This window comes from Hemitrygon akajei, chromosome 10 (genome assembly GCF_048418815.1).
Source record: "Hemitrygon akajei chromosome 10, sHemAka1.3, whole genome shotgun sequence".
Lineage (NCBI taxonomy): Eukaryota > Metazoa > Chordata > Chondrichthyes > Myliobatiformes > Dasyatidae > Hemitrygon > Hemitrygon akajei.
The window spans coordinates 89,459,299-89,485,349 of NC_133133.1; the positions used below are offsets into that span (position 1 = coordinate 89,459,299).

The window sequence follows — 26,051 nt, forward strand, 5'->3', positions numbered from 1 at the left end:
CTTACCATCAAACCCACAGGTGTGCTGTTGTAGTGTGGCAGAGAGGCATCTAACTTCCTCTGCTACATTGACAATTGCATTGGTGCTGCTTTATGCACCCATGCTAAGCTCATCAATATAATCAGTTTTGCCTCCAACTTCCACCCTGCCTTTAAATTCATTTTGTCCATTTCTAATACCTCTCTCCCCTTTCTCGATCTCTCTTTCTCCAGCTCTGGAGACAACTGTCTACAGATATCTTTTATAACCCTACTGATTCCCAAGGTTATCTTGACTATACCTCTTCCCAATCTGTCTCCTGTAAAAATGCTATTCCCTTTACTCAGTTCCTTTGTCTCTGCCGCTTCTGTTCCCAGGATGTGGCTTTCCTTTCCAGAACATCAGAGATGACCTGCTCCTTCAAAGAACAAGATCTCCTTTCCTCCACCATCGATGCTGCTCTCACCTGCATCTCCTCCATTTCCCGAACGTCAATGCTCACATCATTTTCCCACGGCATGAACAGTGATAGAATTCCTTTTGTCCCCACTTACCATCTCATGAGCCTCTGCATCCAACCTATCATTCGCCACAATTTTGCCATCCCCAAAGGGATCCTACCACCACACATATCTTTACTCCAAATTTCCAAAGGGATCACTCCCTCCTTGATCCATTGTATATTTGTCCCTCCCCACTAATCTCCCTCTTGGCACTTATCCCTGCAAACTGCCTGGTCACCTTCCTCACCTTCATTTTGGGCCCCAAACAGTCCTTCCAGGTGAGGCAACACTTCACCAGTGGATCTGCTGGGGTCATATATTGTGCCCGATGTTCCCAATGCGGCATCCTCTACACTAGTGAGACCCACTGTATATTTGAAACCACTTCTTTGAACACGTCTACTCCATCCACCAAAAACAGAGCTTCCCATGGCCAAGCATTTTAATTCTGATTCCCATTCCCATTATGACATGTTGGTCCATGGCCTCCTCTTCTGCCAGGATGAGGCCACCCTCAAGGTGGAGGAGCAACATCTGGGTAGCCTCCAACCTGATGGCATGAATGTTGACCTGGTTTAAAAAAATTCTCTCCCCTCCCCTCTTCTATTCCCTACTCTGGCCCCTTACCTCATCTCACCTGCCTATCACCTTCCTCGTGTCTCCTCTTCCTTTCTTTTCTCCTATGGTCTACTCTTCTCTCCTATCAGATTCATTCCTCTCCAGCCCTTGACTTTTCCCACCCACTTGGCTTCACCTATCACCTTCTAGCTATCCTTCCCCTCCCTCACCTTTTTCTTCAGGTGTCTTCCCCCTTCCTTTCCAGTCCTGAAGAAAGGTCTTGGCCCAAAATGTTAACCATTTATTCATTTCTATAGATGCTGCCTGACCTGCTGAGTTCCTCCAGCTTCTTGTGTGTGTTGCTTTGGATTTCCAGCATCTGCAGAATTTCTTGTGTACCGATTTAATACTCTAGTTATGTGGTGATGTACCTGCAGGAAGTGAAAATTCATTTTGTAATGAATACATCAATGATATACTCATAGAAACAAAAATGTAATGCACACCTATAAAGCTGTCATTCCTATGTACCTCTTTGTAATAAGTGGCTTATCTGAAGTACTGATAGAAACATTGCAAATGCTGAATGAAAAATGTGGGAGCCCTGCTATTTCAATAAGTGCAAAAATCATTGTGTGATATGAAAATAACACCTTTAGATATTGCTTTGGTTGGCACTTTAGATGCTCCTGATGGTTTGGCACTTGACTCAGTATGATCCAGGGATCTGGATTGTGAGTGGGGTGTGCAGTGAGCGTCAAGGGTCCAGACTGCTGTTTTGGTTGGATTACAAGACCAGTTGTTACTTACAGGATATTTGTAGCTGTCCCTGTTTACAGGCAAATGGACTTGAAAGGTCACTTTGGAGGTCAGCGTGAGATAGGTTGGTGTTATTGGGAGTTTGGCCAGCTATTTGGTGGGGGTTGGGGTAGACCACAGTCAGAGTGTCTGACACTGTGAGAATGGGTTAGCAAGGTGCGGGCTAAGTGATCAGGAGTTGGAGGAGGACTGGGGATTGGAGATCATCTGGAGGGGTGGAAGTACTGGGATTTAGGCACTGATCCTGGTGTGCAGTAAGCCACAGGTCAAATGGACTAAGGGCTGCTTGCAGATCAAGGGACAAGGTGAGCAGGTGGGCTTCATTTTGGTGTGGTAGAAAGCCAACAAGGTGGACTCAGCAGGCAGTTACTGCAGAGGAACAGCCACTTCAACTTGCACTGACCTCTGGAGGTTGTTCCTGGAACAATGTTGTCCAAGTTCCCTTATAATGCTCCAGAGATTCAGGGAATTGCATCACTCCCTGCCATGGAGTTGTGATGGGGTTGCAAGGGATGGAAAGCACCTGGTCAAATCTTCCGAGTGACACAAAGTATCCCAGCAAAGTGTGTATGGAACCAGAGGAGATAGCAAAGGTACTTAGTGAATATAGTGAATACTGAACCAAAGTATTCATTATGGAAAAGGACCTTGGCAATTGTAGGGATGACTTACAGTGGACTGAAAAGCTTGAGCATATAGACATTAAGAAAGAGGATGTGCTTTTGGAAAGCATCAAGTTGGTAGGTCACTGGGATCAGACAAGATGTACCGAAGGCTAATGTGGGAGGCGAGGGAGCAGGTTGCTGAGCCTCTGGCAATGATCGTTGTATCATCAATGGGGACGAGAGAGGTTCCGGAGGATTGGAGGGTTGTGGATGTTGTTCCCTTATTCAAGAAAGGGAGTAGAGATAGCCCAGGAAATTATAGACCAGTGAGTCTTACTTAAGTGGTTGGTAAGTTGATGGAGAAGATCCTGAGAGGCAGATTTTATGAACATTTGGAGAGGCATAAATGATTAGGAATACTCAGCATGGCTTTGTCAAAGGCAGGTTGTGCCTTATGAGCCTGATTGAATATTTTGAGGATGTGACTAAACACATTGACGAAGGTAGAGCAGTAGATGTAGTGTATAGGGATTTCAGCAAGGCATTTGATAAGGTACCCATGCAAGGCTTATTGAGAAAGTAAGGAGGCATGGGATCCAAGGGGACCTTGCTTTGGGGATCCAGAAATGGCTTGCCCACAGAAGGCAAAGAGTGGTTGTAGACGGGTCATATTCTGCATGGAGGTCGGTGACCAGTGGTGTGCCTCAGGGATCTGTTCTGGGACCCCTTCTCTTCATGATTTTTATAAACGAGCTGAATGAGGAAGTGGACGGATGGGTTAGTAAATTTGCTGATGACACTAAGGTTGGGGGTGTGGTGCGTATTGAGGAGGGCTGTCGGGTTACAGCAGAACATTGATAGGATGCAAAACTGGGCTGAGAAATGGCAGGTGGAGTTCAACCCAGATAAGTATGAGGTAGTTCATTTTGGTAGGTCAAATATGATGGCAGAATATAGTATTAGTGATAAGACTCTTGGCAGTGTGGAGGATCAGAGGGATCTTGGGGTCTGAGTCAATGGGACACTCAAAGCTGCTGCACAGGTTGACTCTGTGATTAAGAAAGTATACGGTGCATTGGCCTTCATCAATTGTGGGATTGAGTTTAGGAGCCGAGATGTCATGTTGCAGCTAGATAGGACCCTGGTCAGACCCCACTTGGAGTACTGTGCTCAGTTCTGGTTACCTCACTACAGGAAGGATGTGGAAACCATAGAAAGGGTGCAGAGGAGATTTACAAAGATGTTGCCTGGATTGGGGAGCATTCCTTATGAGAATAGGTTGAGTGAACTTGGCCTTTCCTCCTTGGAGAGGCGGAAGATGCGAGGTGTCCTGATGGAGGTATATAAGATGATGAGAGGCATTGATCATGTGGATAGTCAGAGGCTTTTTCCCAGGGCTAAAATGGCTAGCATCAGAGGGCACAGTTTTAAGGTGCTTGGAAATAGGTACAGAGGAGATGTCAGGGGTAAGCTTTTAACACAGAGAGTGGTTAGTGTGTGGAATGGGCTGCCGGCGAAGGTGGTGGAGGTGGATACGATAGGGTGTCATAAGAGAATCCTGGATAGGTACATGGAGCTTAGAAGAATAAAGGGCCATGGGTAATCCTAGGTAATTTCTAAAGTAAGTACATGTTCAGCACAGCATTATGGGCTAAAGGGCCTGTATTGTGCTGTAGGTTTTCTATGCTTCTGTTTCTATTATTGCATCCCACTCTGGGACTGGGAAACCAATGATTTTATCTGTAGTGGACCAAATCTCATGTAATGATGAGTTGGAGTACAGAAAGAAGATGGGAGGCTCGAAACATGGTGTCTATACAACAACCTTTCCCTCAATGAAAGCAAAACTAAAGAGCTGGTTATTGCTTTCAGGGAGTGGAGTGGTGAACAGACTTCTGTTTGCATCAATGGTTCTGAGATTGAGAGGGTTTAGAGCTTCAAGTTCGGAGGAATAAATAGCCTCTCCTGATCCAACCATATAGACAGCATGACCAAGAAAGAACAATAGCTCCTCTACTTCATTAGGAGGCCAAGGAAATTGAGCATGTACCCACTGAACTGCACTAATTTTATAGATGCTCTATAGAAAGCACTCAATCTGAATGCATCATGGCTTGGCATTGTAATTGTTCTGCCCGAGATGGAAGAAACTGTAGAGAGTTGTGGACATAGCTCAACATATAATAACTAGGCCCACTCCATGACTCTGTCTACATTTCCCACTAACTTGGTAAATTAGCCAACATTTCCAAAGACACCACTCAACCCGAATATTCCAAAGTCAAATTAAAATTTATTATTAGAGTATGGGTATGTTGCCATATACCAGCTTGAGATTCATTTTCTTGCATAGAAAAAGAAATAGCATTTACAAAAAATATATGTACTGTACAGTATATAAACTAAGACTGAAAATGTGCAATTACAGACAAATTGTGCAAATAACAGAACGATAATACTAAGGACATGAATTGTAGAGTCCTTGAAAGTGAGTCTGTAGATTGTAGAATCAGTTCAGATTTGTGCTGAGTGTAATTTTCCGTGCTGCTCCAGGGGCATGATGGTTGTAGGGCTATAATTGTTCCTGAATCTGGTGGTGTGGGATCTAAAGCTTCTGTACCTCCTTTCTGATGCTAGTAGCAAGAAGAGAGCATGGCCTGGTTGGTGGGGGTCCTTGATGTTGGTTGCTGCTTTCTTGTGGCAGCACTCCTTGAGGATGTGTTCAATGGTGGGGAGGACGTTTCCTGTGATGGACTGGACTGTAACCATCACTTTTTATAGTCTTTTCCTTTCCTGGGGATGGGTATTCCCATACCAGGCCATGATGCAACCAGTGTGCACTATTTGTCAAAATTTCTGGTGACATGCTGATTCTATGCAAACTTCTAAGAAAGAAGAGGTGCTGTTGTGCATTCTTTGTGATGTCACTTACCTACTGGTCCCAGGACAGATCCACTGATATGATAATGCCAAGGAATTTAAAGTTACAGACCTCTCCAAAGATTGTGGAGGACTTAGTAGCGATCTTTCAAGAAGCACTAGTTTCTGGAATGGTTCCGGAAGACCAGACAATTGCAAGCATCTCTCCAGTCTTTAAGAAGGGAGGGAAGCAAAAGACAGGAAGTTATAGGCCTGTTAGTCTGCTGTCAGCGTTTGGGATAATGTTGAAGTCCATTATTAGGGATGACGTTTCAGGGTTCTTGGGGCACATGACAAAGTAGGCTGAAGTCAGCATGGTTTCCTTAAGGGGAAAACTTGCCTGACAAATCTATTGGAATTTTTTGAGGAAATAACAAAGGCTAGGCTAGACAAAGGAGATTGAGTTGGACAATCCACACTAAGTGTGCATGAAAAGAGCTCCTTTTTAATCAGGGTGGCGACTGAGATTTTGCAGGCAGAGTTTCACAGCAATTTTTCTGAGTTGTGGAGCAACCAATCAGCAAGAAGGATTCATTAGAAAGAGCCAATAAGAATAATTAAAGTGCAAGCAGGGCAGCAATTCTTTTGAGTGTGACATTCTTTAGAGCGGCTTTGTCTCATTAGGCTTGGGTTAAGTAAATTGTCCTGTAAGGTACTCCCTTTCTCTGTTCTTATTTGATCATTCCTCATCTATTAGTGAGAAAGGGTCCAGGGGCCGTGTATTGTACTGTGCATGGGATATGGAAAGTCTTGGACACCTCTATTCTCCTGGATAAAAATGACTACACCAGGTGCTTCAAGCTGCAGCTCCTGAGAGAATGTAATAAGGAACTGGAGCTGCAGCTTGATGGCCTTTGACTCATATGGGAGACTGAGAAGGTGTTAGAGAGGAGCTACAGGTAGGTAGTCGCAGGAGACAGGTGACTGGGTGACTATCTAGAGCTGGGGCTCAGAAGAGAGGAGAGGTGAAGAGGAATGTAATGTTGATAGGAGATTCCATAGTCAGAGGATCAGGCACGAGGTTCTATTGGTGTGATAGAGACACCCAGATGGTACGTTGTCTCCCAGGTGCCAGGGTCAGGGATGTTTCAGATCGGATCCACAGTATTCTAAAGGAGGAGGGTGAGTAGCCACAAATCTTGGTACATATTGGCACCAATGTCCTAGGTAGACAAGGTGAGGAGGTCCTGAAGAGAGATTTATGGAGTTGGGTAGAAAGCTGAGAAACAGGACTTCCAGGGTAGTAACCTTTGGATTGCTGCCTATGCCATGTGTCAGAGAGGGACAGGGGTTCAGATTTTGGATCGTCGGGATCTCTTCTGGGGAAGGTATGACCTATACAAAAGGGACAGGTTACACCTGAACCCAAGTGAATCGAATATCCTTGCAGGCATATTGGCTAGAGTTGTTTGAGCAGATTTAATCTAGTTTGACGGGGATGGAAACCAGAGTGATAATGCTGAGGATGAAGTAGTTGGCTTACAAACAGAGGCAGTGTGGAGTGAGATTCCAGGCAAGGAGAGGCTGATAATAGGACAAAATTGCAGTCACTAGGATGAATTGCAATGTAAAAGGCAAAGACAAAATCGAAAAAGGGGAATACAGGACTAAAGGTGTTATATTTGAATGCATGCAATATGTGAAGTAAGGTCAATGAACTTGCAGGACAGTTACATATTGACAGGTATGATGTTGTAGGCATCACTGAATCATGGCTGAAAGAAGCTTATAGCTGGGAGCTTAATGTCTAAGGATGCAATTAGTATTGAAAGGATAGGCACGAGGGAAGAGGGGGTGATATGGCTCTGTTGGTAAAAAATGAAATTAATTCATTAGAAAGAGGTGACATAGGGTCAGAAGGTGCTGAATCATTGTGGATTCAGAAACTAAGAAACTGCAAAGATAAAAAGACACTGATGAGAATTGCATACAGATCCCCAAACAGTAGTAAGGATGTGTTCTACAAGTTACAATGGGAGATAGAAAATGCATGTCAAAAGGACAATGTTACAGTTGTCATGGGGAATTTCAATATGCAGGTCGATTGGGAAAATCAGGTTGGTGCTGGATTCCAAGAGAGGTAATTTCTATAATGCTTATTCCATGGCATTTTAGAGCAGCTACTGGTTGAGCCTACTAGGGAATCAGCTATTTTGGAATGGGTGTAGTGCAATGAACCAGAATTGATTAGAGAGTTTGATAAATTGTATATGGTTATCCAGTAAGGAAGGGGGCATGGAGGGATGAGGATGTCCTAGTCAACTTGCTCCTGGGGCTGGCGAAATCCGCCATCCGAGGGTCTTGGAAACGGGTGGCGGGAGGATCTCCCCAGACAGACTGCCTGGCAATGTTTAGAGGGTATGCTCATGCCCGGGTAAATATTGAAAAAGAACACGCACAGTCCACGGCGACGTTAGAGGAGTTTCGAGACCGTTGGGCTCCGCGGGGTGTAAATGCCATCGTGGATAGAGATGGCAACATTTTGGTGTAATGTCTATTGTCTATTTGTAGTTTAGTAATTGTGTTTGCCACTGTTTTGTATATATTGTATAACACCGATATTTGTAATAAAGGATTTTGTAATAACAAAAAAAATAAGGGTGAATGTTCATTATATGATTGAATTCACCCTTAAATTTGAGACCTAAAAGCTAAAGTCAGATGTATCAGTATTACAGTGGGGGTAAAGGAAATTACAGAGGCATGAGAAAGAAGTTGGCCAGAATTGATTGGAAAAGAACACTGGCAGGGATGATGGCAGAACATAAATGGCTGGAATTTCTGGAAGCAATTCAGAAGGCACAGGATATGTATATCTCAAAGAGGAAGAAATATTTGAAAGGCAAGATGACACAACCATGGCTAACAGGGAAGTCAAAACCAACATAAAAGCCAAAGATATGGTATATAATAAAGCAAAAATTAGTGGGAAGTTAGAGGATTGGGAAGCTTTTAAATTCCAACAGAAGGCAACTAAAAATGTTATTAAGAAACTAAAAATGTAATGTCAAAGTAAGCTGGATTGCTGGAAAATGAAGTTGGTTAGTAATGGGGAACAAGGAAATGGCAGATGATCTGACTAAGTACTTGCATCAGTCTTCACTGTGGAAGACACTAGCAGTATTGTGGAAGTTCCAGGTGTCAGGGGTCATGAAGGGTGTGAAGTTACAATAACCAGAGAGAAGCTCCTTGGGAAACTGAAAGGTCTGAAGCAGGGAAGTCACTTGTACCAGATGGTGTACATCCCAGGGTTCTGATAGAGATGGCTGAAGAGAATGTGGAGGTGCTAGATTCTAGAATAGTTCCAAAAGACTGGAAAATTGCAAATGTCACCCTGCTCTTCAAAAAGTGAGAAAGGCAGAGAAAAGAAATTATAGGCCAGTTAGTCTGACCTCTGCTGTTGGAAAGAAGTTGAAGTCAATTGTTAAGGATGTGGTTTCAGGGTACTTGGAGGCACTAAATAAAATAGGTCATAGTCAGCATGGTTCCCTCAAGGGAAAATCTTGCCTGACAAATCTGTTGGAATTCTTGTAGAAATAACAAGCAGGATGGACAAAGGAGAATCAGTTGATGTGTACTTGGGTTTTCAGAAGGCCTTTGACAAGGTACCACATGTAAGGCTGCTTAACAAGCTACAATTCTAGCATGGATAAAGCAATGGCTGATTGGCAGGAGACAAATACTGGGAATAAAGGAAGGCTTTTTTGGTTGGCTGCTGGTGACTAGTGGTGTTCCTCAGGGATTTGTGTTGGGACCGATTCTTCTTACATTATATGTCAATGATTTGGATGTTGGAATCGATGGCTTTGTTGCAAAATTTACAGACAATACGAAGATAGATGGAGGGGCAGGGAGCTTTGAAGAAATGGACGCTACAGAAGGACAGACAGATTAGGAGAATGGGCAAAGAACTGGCAGATGGAGTACAGTGTCTGGAAGTTTATGGCCATGCACTTTGATAGAAGAAATGAAAGGGTTGACTCTGGAGCATGTGGGGATCTTCCAATATCCAGGCATTCCTTTTTTTTTCTTTCTTTTTTTCTTCTTTTTTTCTATAGGGATGTTAGGGGGGAGGGGTTAAGGGGAGGGGGGATGGGTAACACATATTTTCTTTTTCATACACTTTTATTCTGTAACTATTTGAAAACACAAAAAAAAGTTTTAAAAAAAAGAATTAAATGGCTTGTCATATGAAGAGTGTTTGATGGCTCTGGGCTTGTATTCACTGGAATTTAGCAGAATGATTAGGGGACCTAATTGAAAACTATGGAATGATGAAAGGTCTTGATAGAGTGGATGTGGAGAGGATGTTTCCTATGGTCGGAGTGTCTAAGACTAGAGGATACAGAATAGACGGGTGTCCTTTTAAAACGGAGATGACAAAGAGTTTTTTTTTAGCTAGGGAGAAGTGAATCTGTGGAATTTGTTGCCACAGGCGGCTCTGGAAGCCAAGTCCTAGCAAACCAGTCCTTCTGGATTGGTCAGGGCATGAAGGGATACAGGGTGGGGGTGGGGGGGAGATGGTGTAGGCAGAAGAATGGGTCTGAAAGGAAACATGGAGCAACCATGATGAAATGGTGGAGCAGACTCGATGGGCCAAATGGCCTAATTCTGTTCCTATATCTAATGGTCTTATGGACAGCATCAGAATCATGATTGAGCCTGGGTCCCTGGAACCGGAAAAAGTACTCAAGCACCCACGGACATGGCCTTCCTCCTTGTTCATCCATACATACCTGGAGCAGATGAAGAGGGACCACACCTGAAATACTGCAAGCAGCGCTGAGCCCCTTATCTAAGAAGGGACGTAGAGAGGGTTCAGAGGTGGTCCACAGAATGATTACCGGAATTAAAGGGTTAGCATATGAGGAGCATTTGCTGGAGTTTAGAATAATGAGGGGAGATGTCATTGAAAGGCCCAGACACAGTGACTGGGAAAGGATGTTTCCAATAGCAGCAGAATCTAGGACAAGAGCAAAAAGAACAGCCTCAGGATACAAATGATGTCCCTTTAGAACAGTGACGAGGAGGATTTTGTTAGCCAGAGAGTGGTGAAACTGTGGAATTCATTGCCACAGACACCTGTGGAGGCAAGTTATAGGGTATATTTACAATGGAGGCTGATAGTTTTTGTTCAGTCAGGGTATTAAAGGTTACAGGGAGAAGGTAGGAGAATGGGGTTGAGAAGGATAATAAATCAGCCATGATGAATGGAGGAGCAGACTCGACGGGCTGAATGGCCTAATTCTGCTCCTATGTCTTAAGGTCCACCTCTGATCCACTAATGAGGACTGGCGCATGGACCTCTGGCCGTTTCCACCTGTAGTCAATAACCAGCCCTTTGGTTCTGTTGATGGTGAGTGTGAGGTTGTTATTGTGGTACCATTCAAACAGATTTTCAATCTATATGCCTCCTATTGCCCTCCTATATGCCAATCCAAAGTTTAAATTGCAAATAAATTTATTAACAACACAGTATATGTCAGTTGAGATTCATTTTCCTGCAGACATTCACAGTGGAACAAAGAAATACAATAGAATTAATGAAAACTACACATGAAGACTGACAAACTACCAATCTGTAAAAGAAAACAAACTATGCAAATACAGAAAAAACTAATAATAATAAATAAATACTGAAAAGGAGTTGTCGAGTCCTTGAAAGTGAGGCCATGGGTTGTGGAGTTGGTTCAGTGAAGTGAGTGAAGTTATCCACACTGGTTCAGGAGCCTGATGGTTGAATAGTAATAACTTCCTGAACTGGTCATGTGGAACGTAAGAATCAGAAACAGGTTTAATATCACCAGCATATGTTGTTGAAATTTGTTAACTTAGCAACAGCAGTACAATGCAATACTTGATAAATATAAGGAAAAAAATCAATCACAGTAAGTATATACGAGGGGTGATTGACAAGTTCATGGCCTAAGGTAGAAGGAGATGAGTTATACAGCTCTCGTTACATGTACATGCAGGTCAACTCTTTGAGTGATTATGCAGATAGGACGACTCAAGGATAAAGGTAAGAATGTTTGCTTCAATGTGAAGGAAGTGGGTGAGGTCCTTAAATGAGTACTTTACATCAGTATTTACCATGGAGAAGGACAGGAAGGATACAGAGATCAGGGTTGAGCATATTGAAATGAGAGGCCATTTCAAGGTAAAGGAAGAGAGAGTGTTGGGCCTCTTAAAGAGCATTAAGGTGGTTAATCCTGCAAATCCTGATGAGATGAAACCCATGTTATTTAAAGAGACGAGAAGAGATTATTGGGGCCTTGACCAATATCTTCACCTCCTCTCTAGCCACAGGTGAGGTCTCAGAAGACTGGTGAGTAGATAATATTCTCACATTATTAAAGAAGGGAACCAGGGATAATCCTGGAAACTATAAGCCAGTGAGTCACATGTCAGTGGTAGGGAAGTTACTGGAGAGAATTGTTAGGGATAGGATTTATGAGCATTTGGAAAACCATGGCCTAATTAGAGAGAGACAGCATGGTTTTATGCAGGGAAAGTCATGTCTTACTAATTTGATTGAGATTTCTGACAAGGTGACAAGGGTGATGGATGGCTTTTAGTTCAATTGTTTGCAACAAACTCTCCCCCACCTGTTCTTACCTGGGTCTGTTCTTATGCTGTACTGTTCTATGTTCTCTTTTCTAAAAGTCTGAAAGCATGTACCACCAGGCTCACGGACAGCTTTATCCCATTGTTATAAAACTACTGAATGGACCTCTTCTATGATAAGACCAACTTTTGATCTTAGAGTCTATCTCATTACGACCTTACAGCTTATTGTCTGTCTGCACTGCACTTTGTCTATAACTGTAACATTATATCCCTGTTCTGTATTGCTTTTTCGTTGCACTATCTCAAAGTGCTGATGTGATGAAACGATCTCTATAGGTGGCATTCAGTGCAGAGTTTTTCACCGTACCTTGGTACATGTGACAATAATAAACTAACTTACAGTTTACACTTACTGACTTGGTGATGCATTTTCATCTCCGAATCAGAAATTCATGTTGTTATTGAGGTGATGCAATGGGGTACCAGACCACACTTGGAATTCAACTTATCTTGGGTAATGTACTGTAGATATAGACAAAAGGTTATTTATATGTGCAAAATGCTGTTTATTCAGTAGTTCATCAGAATGAAGCAATTTCTGCTCAGGTCATATGAATGTTGTTATGAAACCTTAAGATTGTAGATTAGGTCTGACTTTAGAGAACAGCAGCATAAGCAAGGCAAATACATAGTGGTCCACGGTAATTGGTAAATTACCAGCTCACCAAACCTATCAATGGAATTTGGGTTTGGGTGTAGACTTCTGCTGAGGGTGAGAATCCTTTAGGTAATCCTGTAAATCAGCTCCTTAATGTGTGTGGTTCTCCAGGTTAGATCAATAACTGAAGGATTACTCATTTTGCGAGGTTATGGTGTTGAAATAGTCAAGTACTGTGACAATCATGTGTGAATATGAGTTTAAATCTAGCACTACTGCCTTGAAGATGAATTCAATAAATAAGCAAATTTTTGAACTGACACAAAAATGACTACACAAGTTGCTGGACTATAAAATCCCAAATTTTCCATCGGTTTTCTTTTGGGATTGGAACTGGCTTGTCACAATCTGGTTATCAGTTCCAGACTCTGGCTGTTTTGAATGCTGAAAGACGATTGGGAATGAATAATAAATGTTGCCTAGATAGGGCTCCCATATCCATATTACCATTTGAAAAGGAAGTCCTCTATTTGTCCATAACCATAAATTGGTTATTTAATCTCTCACAACATCCCTGACTTTGTCTGCGCTCTTCCATCCTTATCCAGGCTCTCTGGACAGGTCAGCTACCGAGAGAGAACCTGAATCTGGATTGATCTTGCATCTATCAGCTCATGAGTTAGGATCAGGAATCAGCTACTCAGCCCCACAAACCTGTTCTACCATTTAATACCATCATGGTCTGTGGGCTGATCTGAAACTTCACACTTTTGTCAACCCTCCAAAACCTTTCACCACTTTGCTTATTAAAGTTTACTTCTGCCTCTAAAGTATCCATAAACTCTGCCTCACCACTCTTTGAGATAGAGTGTTTGAAAGACTCAGGATCCCTGACAGCACCTCCTTGTCAAACAGGTGACTCCATATTTTTAAAGTGTGAGCCTTTCTATTTTCAACCGCTTGCAGATACCTTCTTACCCCTGTCAAGTCCTCTCAGAATCTTACATGTTTCAATGAAGTAAATTAGGATACTGAAACTGTACACACAGCACTTCAGATATGGTCTCACCAGTACCCTATACAACTGAAGCATGACCTCTCTACTTTTGTATTCAAATCCGTTAGCAATAAATGGTAACGTTCTGCTTTCTTTCCTGATTACTTACTGTAACTCCTCAGCAGCCTCACTGGGGTGCCCAGATTCTCCTGCATCTTAACGTCTTGCCAATTTAGAAAAGTGAAAGCAAAGTATCTCTTTTATTAAAGTAGTTGATCTTATAATTTACCACATTTTATGCCATTTGACCAGTCACCATATATCTAAATGGACATGGCACCAGCTTTAGAAAATCATCTTCATGACTTAGATGTCTCCATATCAATCTCTACCTCATCTACAGGTGTCCCCCCCCCCTTACAAATGTTCGCTTTACACCACGTCACTTTTACAAAAGACCTGCATTAGTAAACTGCTTTCGCATTACAAAGAGTTTTGCTTTTACGAAAATGTTTCCCATATAAATTAATGGTTCTTCGCTTGATGCCACTTTGGCTTAAGAAAGGTTTCGTAGGAATGCTCTACCTTTGTAAAGGGGGACTCCTGTATAAATAGAGCAACCATACCTTTAGTGCTTTTATCCTTCAGCTTTCTTTGGGGTGGCATGGTAGTGTGGTGTTTAGCATGATAATTTACAGCACTGGCTGTAAGACTGAGGTTTGGTTCTTGCTGCTGTCTGTATGGAGTTTGTCCGTTCTCTCCGTGACTGCTTGGTTTCCTCCAGGTGCTCGGGTTTCCTCTCAGATTCCAAAAACATATGGCTAGGGTTGGTAAGTTGTGGGCATGCTCTGTTGGTGCTGGAAGCACGGTGACACCTGCAGACTGTCCACCACATTCCTTGTATGCTTCAATGTACATGTGTCAAATAAAACTAATCTTTAATCTTCATCCAGCTCATTTGAATAAAAACGCTGCTGCATGTAGATTTCTAACAGATTAAATTCCAAGTTTCTACAAAAATATCTTTGATGTAATATTATGGGAGAGGTGCATTATGGTATTGGTGGGCGATGCTTCACAAGTCCTCAGGCCTGGGGCTGGTTGTGATCTCCTCCACTGTGCGTGTGAATTTTCCATGCTCTCCATCTGATGGTGTGGATGATAACTTTTCTCCACTAGAATATTAATGGGCAGCTTGACAGAGTTGATCAACAAATAGCTTCTTCTCAGGCTCCCGCTGGGTACAGGTATTGATTATAACTGACGTTTTGATGACAAATTCCGCCATAATCAGGGATGCATCATGTCTAGTCATGTCTAGTCTGGTGGTATTTACACCCTGTAGTCTGTTCCTCCTGATTGGTTAGTCCTCATTCAATCAAGTTTCTGCTCTCCCATCTTGCTTACAATCAAATTCCAGTTCTTACTTAGAGCAAGACCTTCATTCTTGTTAAAATTCTTTTTCTCTAATTTTATTTCAATGTTTCCTTTAGCAGACGGTCCCAGAAGCCATTGGCGTGACACAGTAATTTTGTGCCATCAAAGTCAATCCTACGTCCATTGCGAATGCATTTGCTACTGCTGATTTCTGGAAGGACGGACTACGACGTTCCTATAGAATGGCTACAAAGTGTAGGAAATCAATTGAGCCTTAAATGGGCTGAAGGAAAAACCGGAAAGCCTAGGAGCTTTCCGTATGGGTTACCCGGAGAAATCAGCGGTAGCAGAGCATTGATAGCAGTATCCGGCTGGAAGCCAAAAAAGTGTTTATTCATCATATATACTGGGAAAGCGTGAGATCCTTTCTCAGAGTTACTCAAGTTTATGAAAAGTTTTGATAAATCTTGATTGATTGATTTCAACTGTGAGAATGATGGCGTGAGAGAACAGTAACCCTTGTTCATTACAATGTGTCTCAAAGAAGATGAGAGAAAATATCAACTTCCACAGATGATTATAAAAATTATGATTTCAATGCCGGAAGCAACTATTGAATCAGCCTGGTGTATCTTTAAAGCAAGTTATATAGCTACCTGACAATTGAATGACTGAAGAGGTGAGCATAAAGTACATTTTGACTAGCTGACTTTGTAGAAGAACTCCAGGATGGACCTGTTGGGTTCAGTTTCCTAGTTTTAGAATGATGTACTTATTAAAACAAGGTAATCAGTTAACTCTTTGTTGCTGTGGGATAAAATGCTAAAATTTACTGTGTTGTTTTCTTTACGTCAAGGTGAATATGCTTTAGACTTTGTTGTAAAACATTGTCATTTTCTGACATTGTGAATTGTTTGTTCTTTATTTTTTTGCTGTCTGACTACCTGAAGCTTGGCCAGCACCATAAATATTGAGTATGCGTTTGGACAGGGCAGGAGCAGAGAAGATATGAGAAGGTATTGCATCCTTCAATGCATTGGAAAATTGATGCAATAATCAAATGTAATCTGCCTGTACAGTGACTCTTACTAGAATTCAAATGCACATTGTTTTACTTGGTAAGGATAAAGCTCTTGTGGCTTCAACATGAACAGTTGAAGTTAATTTCATCCCGTGAGAAAGTTTAAAATAGATTGACTGTCAGTGTTCAACTATTTGTTCTAAAAAAGTTTCCAAGTAATCAAAAGTTTGTTTTATTCAGAAATTCTGAAACTTTCTCTCACCACAGGATTAAGGTTCAAGGAGAGGGTAGTAACATAGCTATTTTTGCCAATACAAGTACTGGCATAGGACGTAAAGTGATGTAAAGTCCCTCTTGGATATAAGAAGCTCCGTGTGATTTCTCTGAGAGAATATACTGTAAGTGGGACCACAAGCACTTTGCAGGATATCTGCAACAGAATCTGGACTGAAACACCGGACAAAAGCCTCAACACTTCCAGAGACTCGACCACCAGTAAGGTAAAGTAATAACTTGCAAAGATTAATGTAGTAAGATTGGATACTAAAAAACAGTTTAATTTTGGAAGCAATCCTGTTTGATATTTTAATAGAAAGTTGTAAAAAACTAAACAGGATAGATAAAGAAAAACAAATGACCTATGGAGTATAAACTTTTTATTAATCAGAAGATGCCTCTAGGACTGTCAGTGACTACTTCACAAACAACGAGAAGATACAGCTTTTACAAAAGGATCTGAAGGTGGGCTGGCTTCAAATAAATAATGGTCATCAAAGCAATAGAAACCAAATGTGCTGGAAATCCTCACAAGTGTGGAGGAAAATAAAGTGACAGTATTCAGCAGAGCATTTGGAAGCTGACTGTGCTAATGAGGTTCTGGGTTTGTTAAACAAGAGCTCAGATCTATAACTGGAGTTTACAGGACTGCTTTTTGTTTTGATCCATTCCTTCTTAATCCTGTGAAGACAACTGACTGGTAACAATGACCCTTGTAAACTGGAATTACTTTTTTTATCACACCTTTAAAGGTGTTCCAATTTAAACAAAGGATATAATGTATAACAAGGATGAAATGTGTAAATATTATAAAAAGTTGAAGTTAGAAATCAAATGAACAAAGGGATCAAATGATAAAGGCTGACAAATAATAGATGAATAAATTAAGAAACCAAATAGTAAGAATTTTGATTATTATATAAAAATAGTCAGCAAGGAGAAAGGATTGTGCCACAATTGTCAATTATCTTTACAAACAAGATCTGTGAGCTGTGGCATTGGTGAGTGATTGTTGTCAGAGCTCTGTGTGACTAACCGGTAAAAGAATACAGCTTGACCATTGAGAGTTAGGTGACCTTGGTTCTACAGGTTGAGGAATTTCCTTTTGTTTTAAAGAGTACCTCCACTCCCAAGGAAAGTTAGTTGAATAAGGTTTGCAGTATTGCTGCAAGAAAGATTGAGAGAAGTGTCAAGACTATGCTGCACTGGTCTTCACCAAGATTGGTTCTGGTGTAGATCTGTTGGTCAGTATTGTGGTCAGACAGACATAAGATGCATGCCAATTTCTGTGAGATTGTTGCTTGTACTGCAGTTAACAAGGACAGGAATTTTACCAGGGGGTCCCAATGCATAGGCACCTGTCTACTGACAGACCAAATCTTTCATAACGTCAGAAAAAGGCTGTGTATAGCATCAGCTGCTGCTCCCTGCATTTTACTCGGATCTGTCCCTGAGGTGGATAGATTCCAGGTGTGGTGATATGAGATTGTTGGCCAGGTGAGGGGGCCCAGACCAGTGTGTAGCTGGGAACTGGAGATAGAGAATTTGTGCTAGCCATGCATTGGGTGGAGTGGCTGCTGGGGAGAGGAGAAATGATAGGTATGTTGCAGGGGCAGAATCTTAGCCCAGAACGGGGGCTGGAAAGTGGGCCATCTGTGCAACAAAGCTAGGAGTTGGCAGCTTTGATAGGTTTCAGACTGGAGCTGGGGTCTGCGGAATGGCTGGAATCACAAAATCAAGGCTGAAAGATCATAGCTGGGAGCTGAATGTCTAGGGATACGCATTGTATCAAAAGGATAGGCAGGAAGGCAGAGGGGGCGATGTTGTCCTGTTGGTAAAAAATGAAATCAAATTATTAGAAAGAGGTAACAGAAGGCGTTGAATCATTGTGAATCATTAAGGGTAGAAAGATACCGATGGGAGTTGTATACAGACCCCCAATCAGTAGTAAGGATGTGGCCTGCAAATTACAATGGGAAAAAGAAAATGCATGCCAAAAGGAAACAGTTATAATTGTCATGGGGATTTCAATATGCAGATAGATTGGGAAAATCAGGTTGGTGCTGGATTCCAGGAGGGGGAATTTCTAGAGTGCCTACAAGATGGCTTTTTAGAGAAGCTCATGGTTGTGCACACGACAGGATCAGTTATTTTGGATTGGGTGTTGTGTTATCAACCAAAATTGACTAGAGAGCTTAAGGTAAAAGAACCCTTAGGAGCAAGTGTATAATCAACTTTACCCTGAAATTTGAGAAGGAGAAACTAAACTCAGATGTGTCTGTATTACCGTGGAGTAAAGGGAATTACAGAGACATGAGAGAGGAGATGGTCAGAATTGATAGAAAAGAACACTGGCAGGGATGATGGTAGCACAGCAATGCTGGAAATTCTGGAAGCAATTTGAAAGGCACAGTATACATCCCAAAGAGGAAGAAGTATTCTAAAGGAAAGATAATACAACCATGGCTGAAAAGAGAAGTTAAAGCTTGCTTAGAAGTCAAAGAAAGAGCCTATAATAGAGCAAAATTTAGTGGGGAGTTTGAGGATTGGGAAACTTTTAAAAACCAGCAGAAGCCAACTAAAATAGTCATTAAGAAGATAAAGATAGAATACAAAAGTAAGATAGCCAATAATATTAAATAGGATGCCAAAACTTTCTTTAGATTCATGAAGTGTAAAAGAGAGGTGAGAGTAGATATTGGACTGCTAGAAAACGATCTGGAGAGAGAGGTAGTAATGGAGGACAATGAAATAGTGGATGAACTGAATAAATTTTGTTGAATAAGAGTAGGAGTAAAGGGAGCTTTTTCTGACTGGCTGCTGGTGACTGGTGGTGTTCAACAGGGGTCTGTGTGGGAAAGATTCTTTTTATGTTATATGACAATGATTTGGATGATGGAATTGATGCTTTGTTGGAAAGTTTGCAGATGAAAAGAAGATAGGCATAGGGGTAGGTAGCCTTGAGGAAACAGGGAGGCTACAGATGAGGACAATGGGCAAAGAAATAGCAGATGGAATACAGTGTTGGGAAGTGTACAGACGTACTTTGGTAGAAAAAATGAAACGGTTGGCTCTTTCTAAATGGAGAAAAAATACAAGAGTCCTCATGCAGGATTCCCTAGAGGTTAATTTGCAGTTTGAGTCAATGATGAGGAAGGCAAATGCAATGTTAGCACTCATTTCAAGAATACTAGAATATAAAAACAAGAATGTAATGTTGATACTTCACATGGAGTATTGTTAGTAGGTCTGGGCTCCTTATCTTAGAAAGGATGTGCTGAAACTGGAGAGGGTTCAAAAGAGGTTCACAAAAATGATTCTATGATTGAATGACTTGTCATATGAAGAACATTTGATGGCTCTGGGCCTTAATTCATTAGAATTCAGAAGAATGAGGGGTGAACTCATTGAAACCTATCGAATGGTGAAAGGCCTTGATAGAGTACAGGTGGAGAGGATGTTTCCTATGCTGGGAGAGTTCAAGATCAGGGGACATAGCCTTGGTATGGAGGGCATCCTTTTAGAATGGAGTTGAGGAGGAATTTCTTTAGCTAGAGAGCTGTGAATCTATGGAATTTTTTGCTACAAGCAGCTATGAAGGCCAAGTCTTTATGAATATTTAAGGCAGAGGTTGATAGATTGATCATGGCATGCAGGGATATGGGAAGAATTCAGGAGATTGAGGCTGAGAGGAAAATTAGATCAACCATGATTGAATGGTGGAGCAGACTCAGAGGGCCAAATGTCCTAATACTGCTTCTATATCTCATGGTCTCAAGATCAGAGGCAGGACTGTTAAAGGGGACATCAGGGGCAGCTTCTCACACAAAGGCTGGTGCACATTTGGAATGAGTTGCTAGAAATAGTGGCTGAGGCAGACACATTAGCTATATTTAAAATCCATCAAGGTACTTGGATAGGAAATGCTTAAAGGGCATAGGACCAAACACTGGAAGGTGGGACTAATTGACTGGGTAATGCAGTCAGCATGGAGGAGTGGGATGAAGGCTATACCACTGTGCTCTTTGACTATCTCATTTGACAAGTAAGCATTTTGGAGTCGGATTATATTTTAGTGAATGTTTTAATTGGCCAACTCCTTGCAAATCCAGGCATTGTATAGAAATGTTTCTGCAAATGTAGACAAAAGTAAAAGAAGTTATTTTATTACAATTACTCCCTGTAATAAGATTGTGAATATGTATTTAATTTCACAGGTTACACAAGCATGGAAAACATACCCAGCAGAGATCACACCACAATGAAGATGGACCCAGTACTTGCAAGTTCCTCTCCTGTAAACAGTACTGAAATGGTTGACAGCATTTATTCACAGTTTTCTCCATTTCTCCTGCATAACACATCTGACCAGCCATGCCAATTCATTGTGTCATCCCGGTTCATTTCCCACTTCATCCCTGTTATCCACAGTATCATCTTCCTCTTGGGCTTCATTGAGAACAGCATGGTAATCACCGTCCTTTGTCACCGCATTCATTTAAAAACTGTTGTTAATATCTACATCATCAACTTATCAATTGTTGATTTGCTCCTCCTATCCACACTACCCCTTTGGGCAGTGAATTATGCCACTGGGCAAAACTGGCTTTTTGGGACAGTGATGTGTAAAATATGTAGCTCTCTTGTTTCTCTCAATCTATATTGCAGTGGATTTTTTGTTATGTGCATGAGTATTGACTGCTATCTGGTAATTCTGCATCCTATTGATTCCCAGACTAAGAGGTCTTTATGCCAAGCTCACTGTGTCGCGATCCTTGTATGGATGTTGGCTTTGATTGCAACCTTTCCAACCATCTACTTTCAAGGTCCCCTTTATGCCAAATGGCTGGAAAGCACAATATGCACGATGATTTATCCCTCCAGCAAAGCCAATCATTGGTCTCTGGCCATGTCTTTGATGGAGATTACTCTGGGCTTCTTCATCCCCTTCACTGTTATAGGTACATGCTTTGGTGCGTTTGTCTGTCACCTGATGAGGATGGAAGTATCTGAGAAGAACAGCTGCATTCGCAGTAAGGCACTCTGGATGGTGGCAGCGGTGGTCCTGGCTTTTTTCATCTGCTGGTTGCCATTCCAGGTACTAGTCTTTACGAATGTGTTGTTGAAGCTGAACTTCATCACTGACTGCCAAATCACTACCATAATTGGAACTGCAATGCCATTCAGCATTTGCCTCGGTTTTGCAAACAGTTGCATCAACCCCCTTATCTACTGCTTTCTGGGAGATCACTTTCGAATGAAACTCAGTGATATGACTCGCAGAGGTTCTGCCACTCTCTACAACCGGAGGAGCTCAACAACATAGATCAGCCCTTCACAGGGACAGGCCCTTCGGACTGAGCCAACCACGATGCCAATCTAACTAACCCCATCTGCCTGCACAGGGCCTGTACCAACCATGATGCCCATCTAACTAACCCCATCTGCCTGCACAGGGCCTGTACCAACCATGATGCCCATCTAACTAACCCCATCTGCCTGCACAGGGCCTGTACCAACCATGATACCCATCTAACTAACCCCATCTGCCTGCACAGGGCCTGTACCAACCATGATACCCATCTAACTAACCCCATCTGCCTGCACAGGGCCTGTACCAACCATGATACCCATCTAACTAACCCCATTTGCCTGCACAGGGCCTGTACCAACCATGATACCCATCTAACTAACCCCATCTGCCTGCACAGGGCCTGTACCAACCATGATACCAATCTAACTAACCCCATCTGCCTGCACAGGGCCTGTACCAACCATGATACCCATCTAACTAACCCCATCTGCCTGCACAGGGCCTGTACCAACCATGATACCAATCTAACTAACCCCATCTGCCTGCACAGGGCCTGTACCAACCATGATACCCATCTAACTAACCCCATCTGCCTGCACAGGGCCTGTACCAACCATGATACCCATCTAACTAACCCCATCTGCCTGCACAGGGCCTGTACCAACCATGATACCCATCTAACTAACCCCATTTGCCTGCACAGGGCCTGTACCAACCATGATACCCATCTAACTAACCTCATCTGCTTGCACAGTGCCTGTACCAACCATGATACCCATCTAACTAACCCCATCTGCCTGCACAGGGCCTGTACCAACCATGATACCCATCTAACTAACCCCATCTGCCTGCACAGGGCCTGTACCAACCATGATACCCATCTAACTAACCCCATTTGCCTGCACAGGGCCTGTACCAACCATGATACCCATCTAACTAACCCCATCTGCCTGCACAGGGCCTGTACCAACCATGATACCCATCTAACTAACCCCATCTGCCTGCACAGGGCCTGTACCAACCATGATACCCATCTAACTAACCTCATCTGCTTGCACAGTGCCTGTACCAACCATGATACCCATCTAACTAACCCCATCTGCCTGCACAGGGCCTGTACCAACCATGATACCCATCTAACTAACCCCATTTGCCTGCACAGGGCCTGTACCAACCATGATACCCATCTAACTAACCTCATCTGCTTGCACAGTGCCTGTACCAACCATGATACCCATCTAACTAACCCCATCTGCCTGCACAGGGCCTGTACCAACCATGATACCCATCTAACTAACCCCATTTGCCTGCACAGGGCCTGTACCAACCATGATACCCATCTAACTAACCTCATCTGCTTGCACAGTGCCTGTACCAACCATGATACCCATCTAACTAACCCCATCTGCCTGCACAGGGCCTGTACCAACCATGATACCCATCTAACTAACCCCATCTGCCTGCACCCGGTCTCCATCACTCACCTGTTTATGTCCCTGTAAAGTCTTCTAAATGTTGCTTTCATATCTACTTCCACCCCGTTCCCTGGCAGTGCATTCCAGGCAGCTTCCATTCTCTGTGTGAACCTCGCCCAGCTATCTCTTTTAAACACCCCCCCTCACCTTGAAGCTATGCCCTTTAGAATTTAACATCTTGACCTTGGGAAAATATCTTTATCCTATCCCATCTATGCCTCTCATAATTTTATAAGCCTATATAGGGTCTGTCCTTAGTCTTTGTCCAACCTCTCTAATCCAGGCAATAATCTGGTAAACTTCATCTGCACCCTTAGAAAGCCTCCACATCCTTCCCGTAATATGGCAATCTGCATCCAGCATCACTTCCTCTTCTTGCAAGAACAGAGACAAAGTTGTTATTGGACCTAATCCTTTGTGAGAGGTTCATCATCATCATCATCATGTGCCATACCCTCCCAGAGCCTCGTTGACCACCATATAACCTGTGAGAGGTTAGACCTAATGAAACGAAGATGTCAGCTGTTGATACCCTACATGGGTGTGCAAATAGTGTTAAAGCATGGAGGCACAAGAAACTACCTGTTGGAATATGAAGCAACATCCAAAGTAGCAGGGCAGCCCAGCAGGTCAGGCAGTGTTTATGGAGGGAAATGGACAGCCAATACAGGACATGTGGACTCAGAGAATCAAATTCACATAAAATATCACTACAAAGGGGATCTTTGTTTATGTAGTGACCTTTGGTTCAAAGCCACTGAGGAATGAGTTTCATCTCTGCGATGAGAAATTCCTTTGCAGTTTCACAAATTAAAAGACCATACTTTTGACTACAAACCGTGAAGTAACCAGCATCATCATAACCCACCATTTCTGGAGGCCTCTGAGAGCTTTTTCGCATACAGAACTATGAAATATGGATATGGCACAGTAACTCAGCTAGGTGACCCATCATGAGGAAAGTCAAGTTGGATGTGAACTTGGAGACCCAACGTCTCATATGCTAGACTGAAGATAATGCTAATAGACATTTGGAGGATTAGAGAACTTATTGACTGCACCCACTCCCCCCCACCAACCAAAAAACAGAAGACATCATGCTGAGGAATGCTCCATCATTGTACCTGAACTAGATTCAACAATGTCTTCTGCAATGGACTCCCTAACAATGGTATTTTTCTTCAAGAATGGTCTATCTATGCTTTTCTGAGCATTGCCCAAAGCGGTCTTTCACCATGTATTCCTCTTGTAGCATTGACATCTAATGTCTGTACCCAATATGTAGGTGCAGAACAACCTCCATGCACAATAATGTTGGGTATCACCTTGATCAATCAATTTTTCAAATTGGTACAGTGGTGCAGTTCATAAAAAAATACACTGAGCACTTGCATTTCTGGACCATGATTTCTGAGTGCTATTGGGAATATAATACTGTAATGACAATATTCTTCAGAAAGCAAGAATGATGACATTCTGATGCCTTGTTTGTTGTGACACCTGTTTTCTGGTGCCATGGCCATGTTGGAGTCACAGCACTGAACACGTTTCTGTATGGCGTTCCTCTGTGAAAGGTTTTTTTTGCTTTATCAGCATATAGATAATCTTTAGTGAATATCAGTCTCCAGGGTGCTATGTAACACCATTCTATTGCTAAGTTGTTTTCTTACAAATCATACACATTGATATCTTATTAGCAAAGGACGTGATCAATCAGCACAAGAATGTAAGGGTAAATAGTTCGATTGGTTACATTTTGCCTCCTTGGATTGTTCCAAAGTGTTGTGTGGTCAAAGATTTATCTCTTAAAATGAGGTCATTATTTTGAAACCACAGAGAGAGCTACTTATCTCACTGGCAAGACCCAGTTCTTGAAAGGTTCTTGAGTGGTTTCTAATGGCCTTGAATCAAAATCAGAATGCTTTATAGAGATAGTCTTAGACCTGGTATGCGAGTTAGATTGTGACTGGTGTGTAAGGAACACTAATTATAACATTTATTATGCTTTGACCTTTTGTGTTTACCATCTATTGAAAAAAATATATTTGGTTTATACCATTACATACACAACTCTTGTTAATATTTACTTGCCTGCCTTCTGCTCTGCAACACAAGATGTTATGACTTTGCTTGGGTCGAGGATGTGCTATCTCGTGACTGGTTCATGGGAAACAAATTACATGTCAGCAAAAGTCTGATGTTATTACAAGTAGACTCAATTGACTCTAGATACATGTAGAGTTCTTTTGGAGGTGAGTAATAAAACTACACATTAAATTAGCTATATTAATTGAACAGAAGTAGGTGGCAAATGTCATTTAATGTGGAAAAATGTCTTGCCGCTCTAAGGAGCCCTCATCCACTTGAGATGCCCTTAAGTAGGAAATTCAACCACCATTTGATAAAGTTCTTATGAGTAGCAATGTAATCATCAGAAGAAAACTGGATAACCATTGATGTTGAAATAGGGTCAAATAAATACTGTTTGGAACACCGTAAATGATTCTTCTTCACAAATTTAAACAGTACCTATTGCATTCCCTGGGAAAGAAGATGACACCATTTCAATACAGTACTCCATTCCTCCACCAGTACCATAGAATCACGTACAGACCAGAACCAGATCCTTCAGCTCATCACATCCATGTAGAGCATTTGCCTATCCACACTTATCCCATTTGTCCACTTCTACACCTTGCCTAGTGGTGCCTCTTGAAGTTTCTATTAAGTCAATAGTTGCTATTAAATTGCTGTGGCACGAACCCAAGCACTACAGACATATTGCATTCCCATGGTCCTGAGCCCAGTATGATTAACCCCCCCTCCCCATGTTGCATTTGTCTTTTCCAAATGTTGAGCTTCCAGTCTTGATTTTTCTGTGACTGTACCTCAGTAATCTCCCCCACTCCTCTCTCTCGTTGTATGATTGCCTCCAGTTTTCTGCTTTAACACATAAATAACATATAATATGTTAAATCAT

The 26,051-nt window shown here is 42.2% G+C and overlaps 1 protein-coding gene across 1 annotated transcript; it reads left to right on the forward strand.

Moving 5' to 3' along the window:
- The first annotated feature begins 16,365 nt into the window (after positions 1 to 16,365).
- Positions 16,366 to 25,141, forward strand: LOC140734526 (type-2 angiotensin II receptor-like). The gene is made up of 2 exons (XM_073058608.1): positions 16,366 to 16,501; positions 20,500 to 25,141. Exon 2 carries the CDS (start codon positions 20,511 to 20,513, stop codon positions 21,606 to 21,608), a length of 1,098 nt encoding a protein of 365 aa, XP_072914709.1. The 5' UTR covers positions 16,366 to 16,501; positions 20,500 to 20,510; the 3' UTR covers positions 21,609 to 25,141.
- The last annotated feature ends 910 nt before the right edge of the window (positions 25,142 to 26,051 follow it).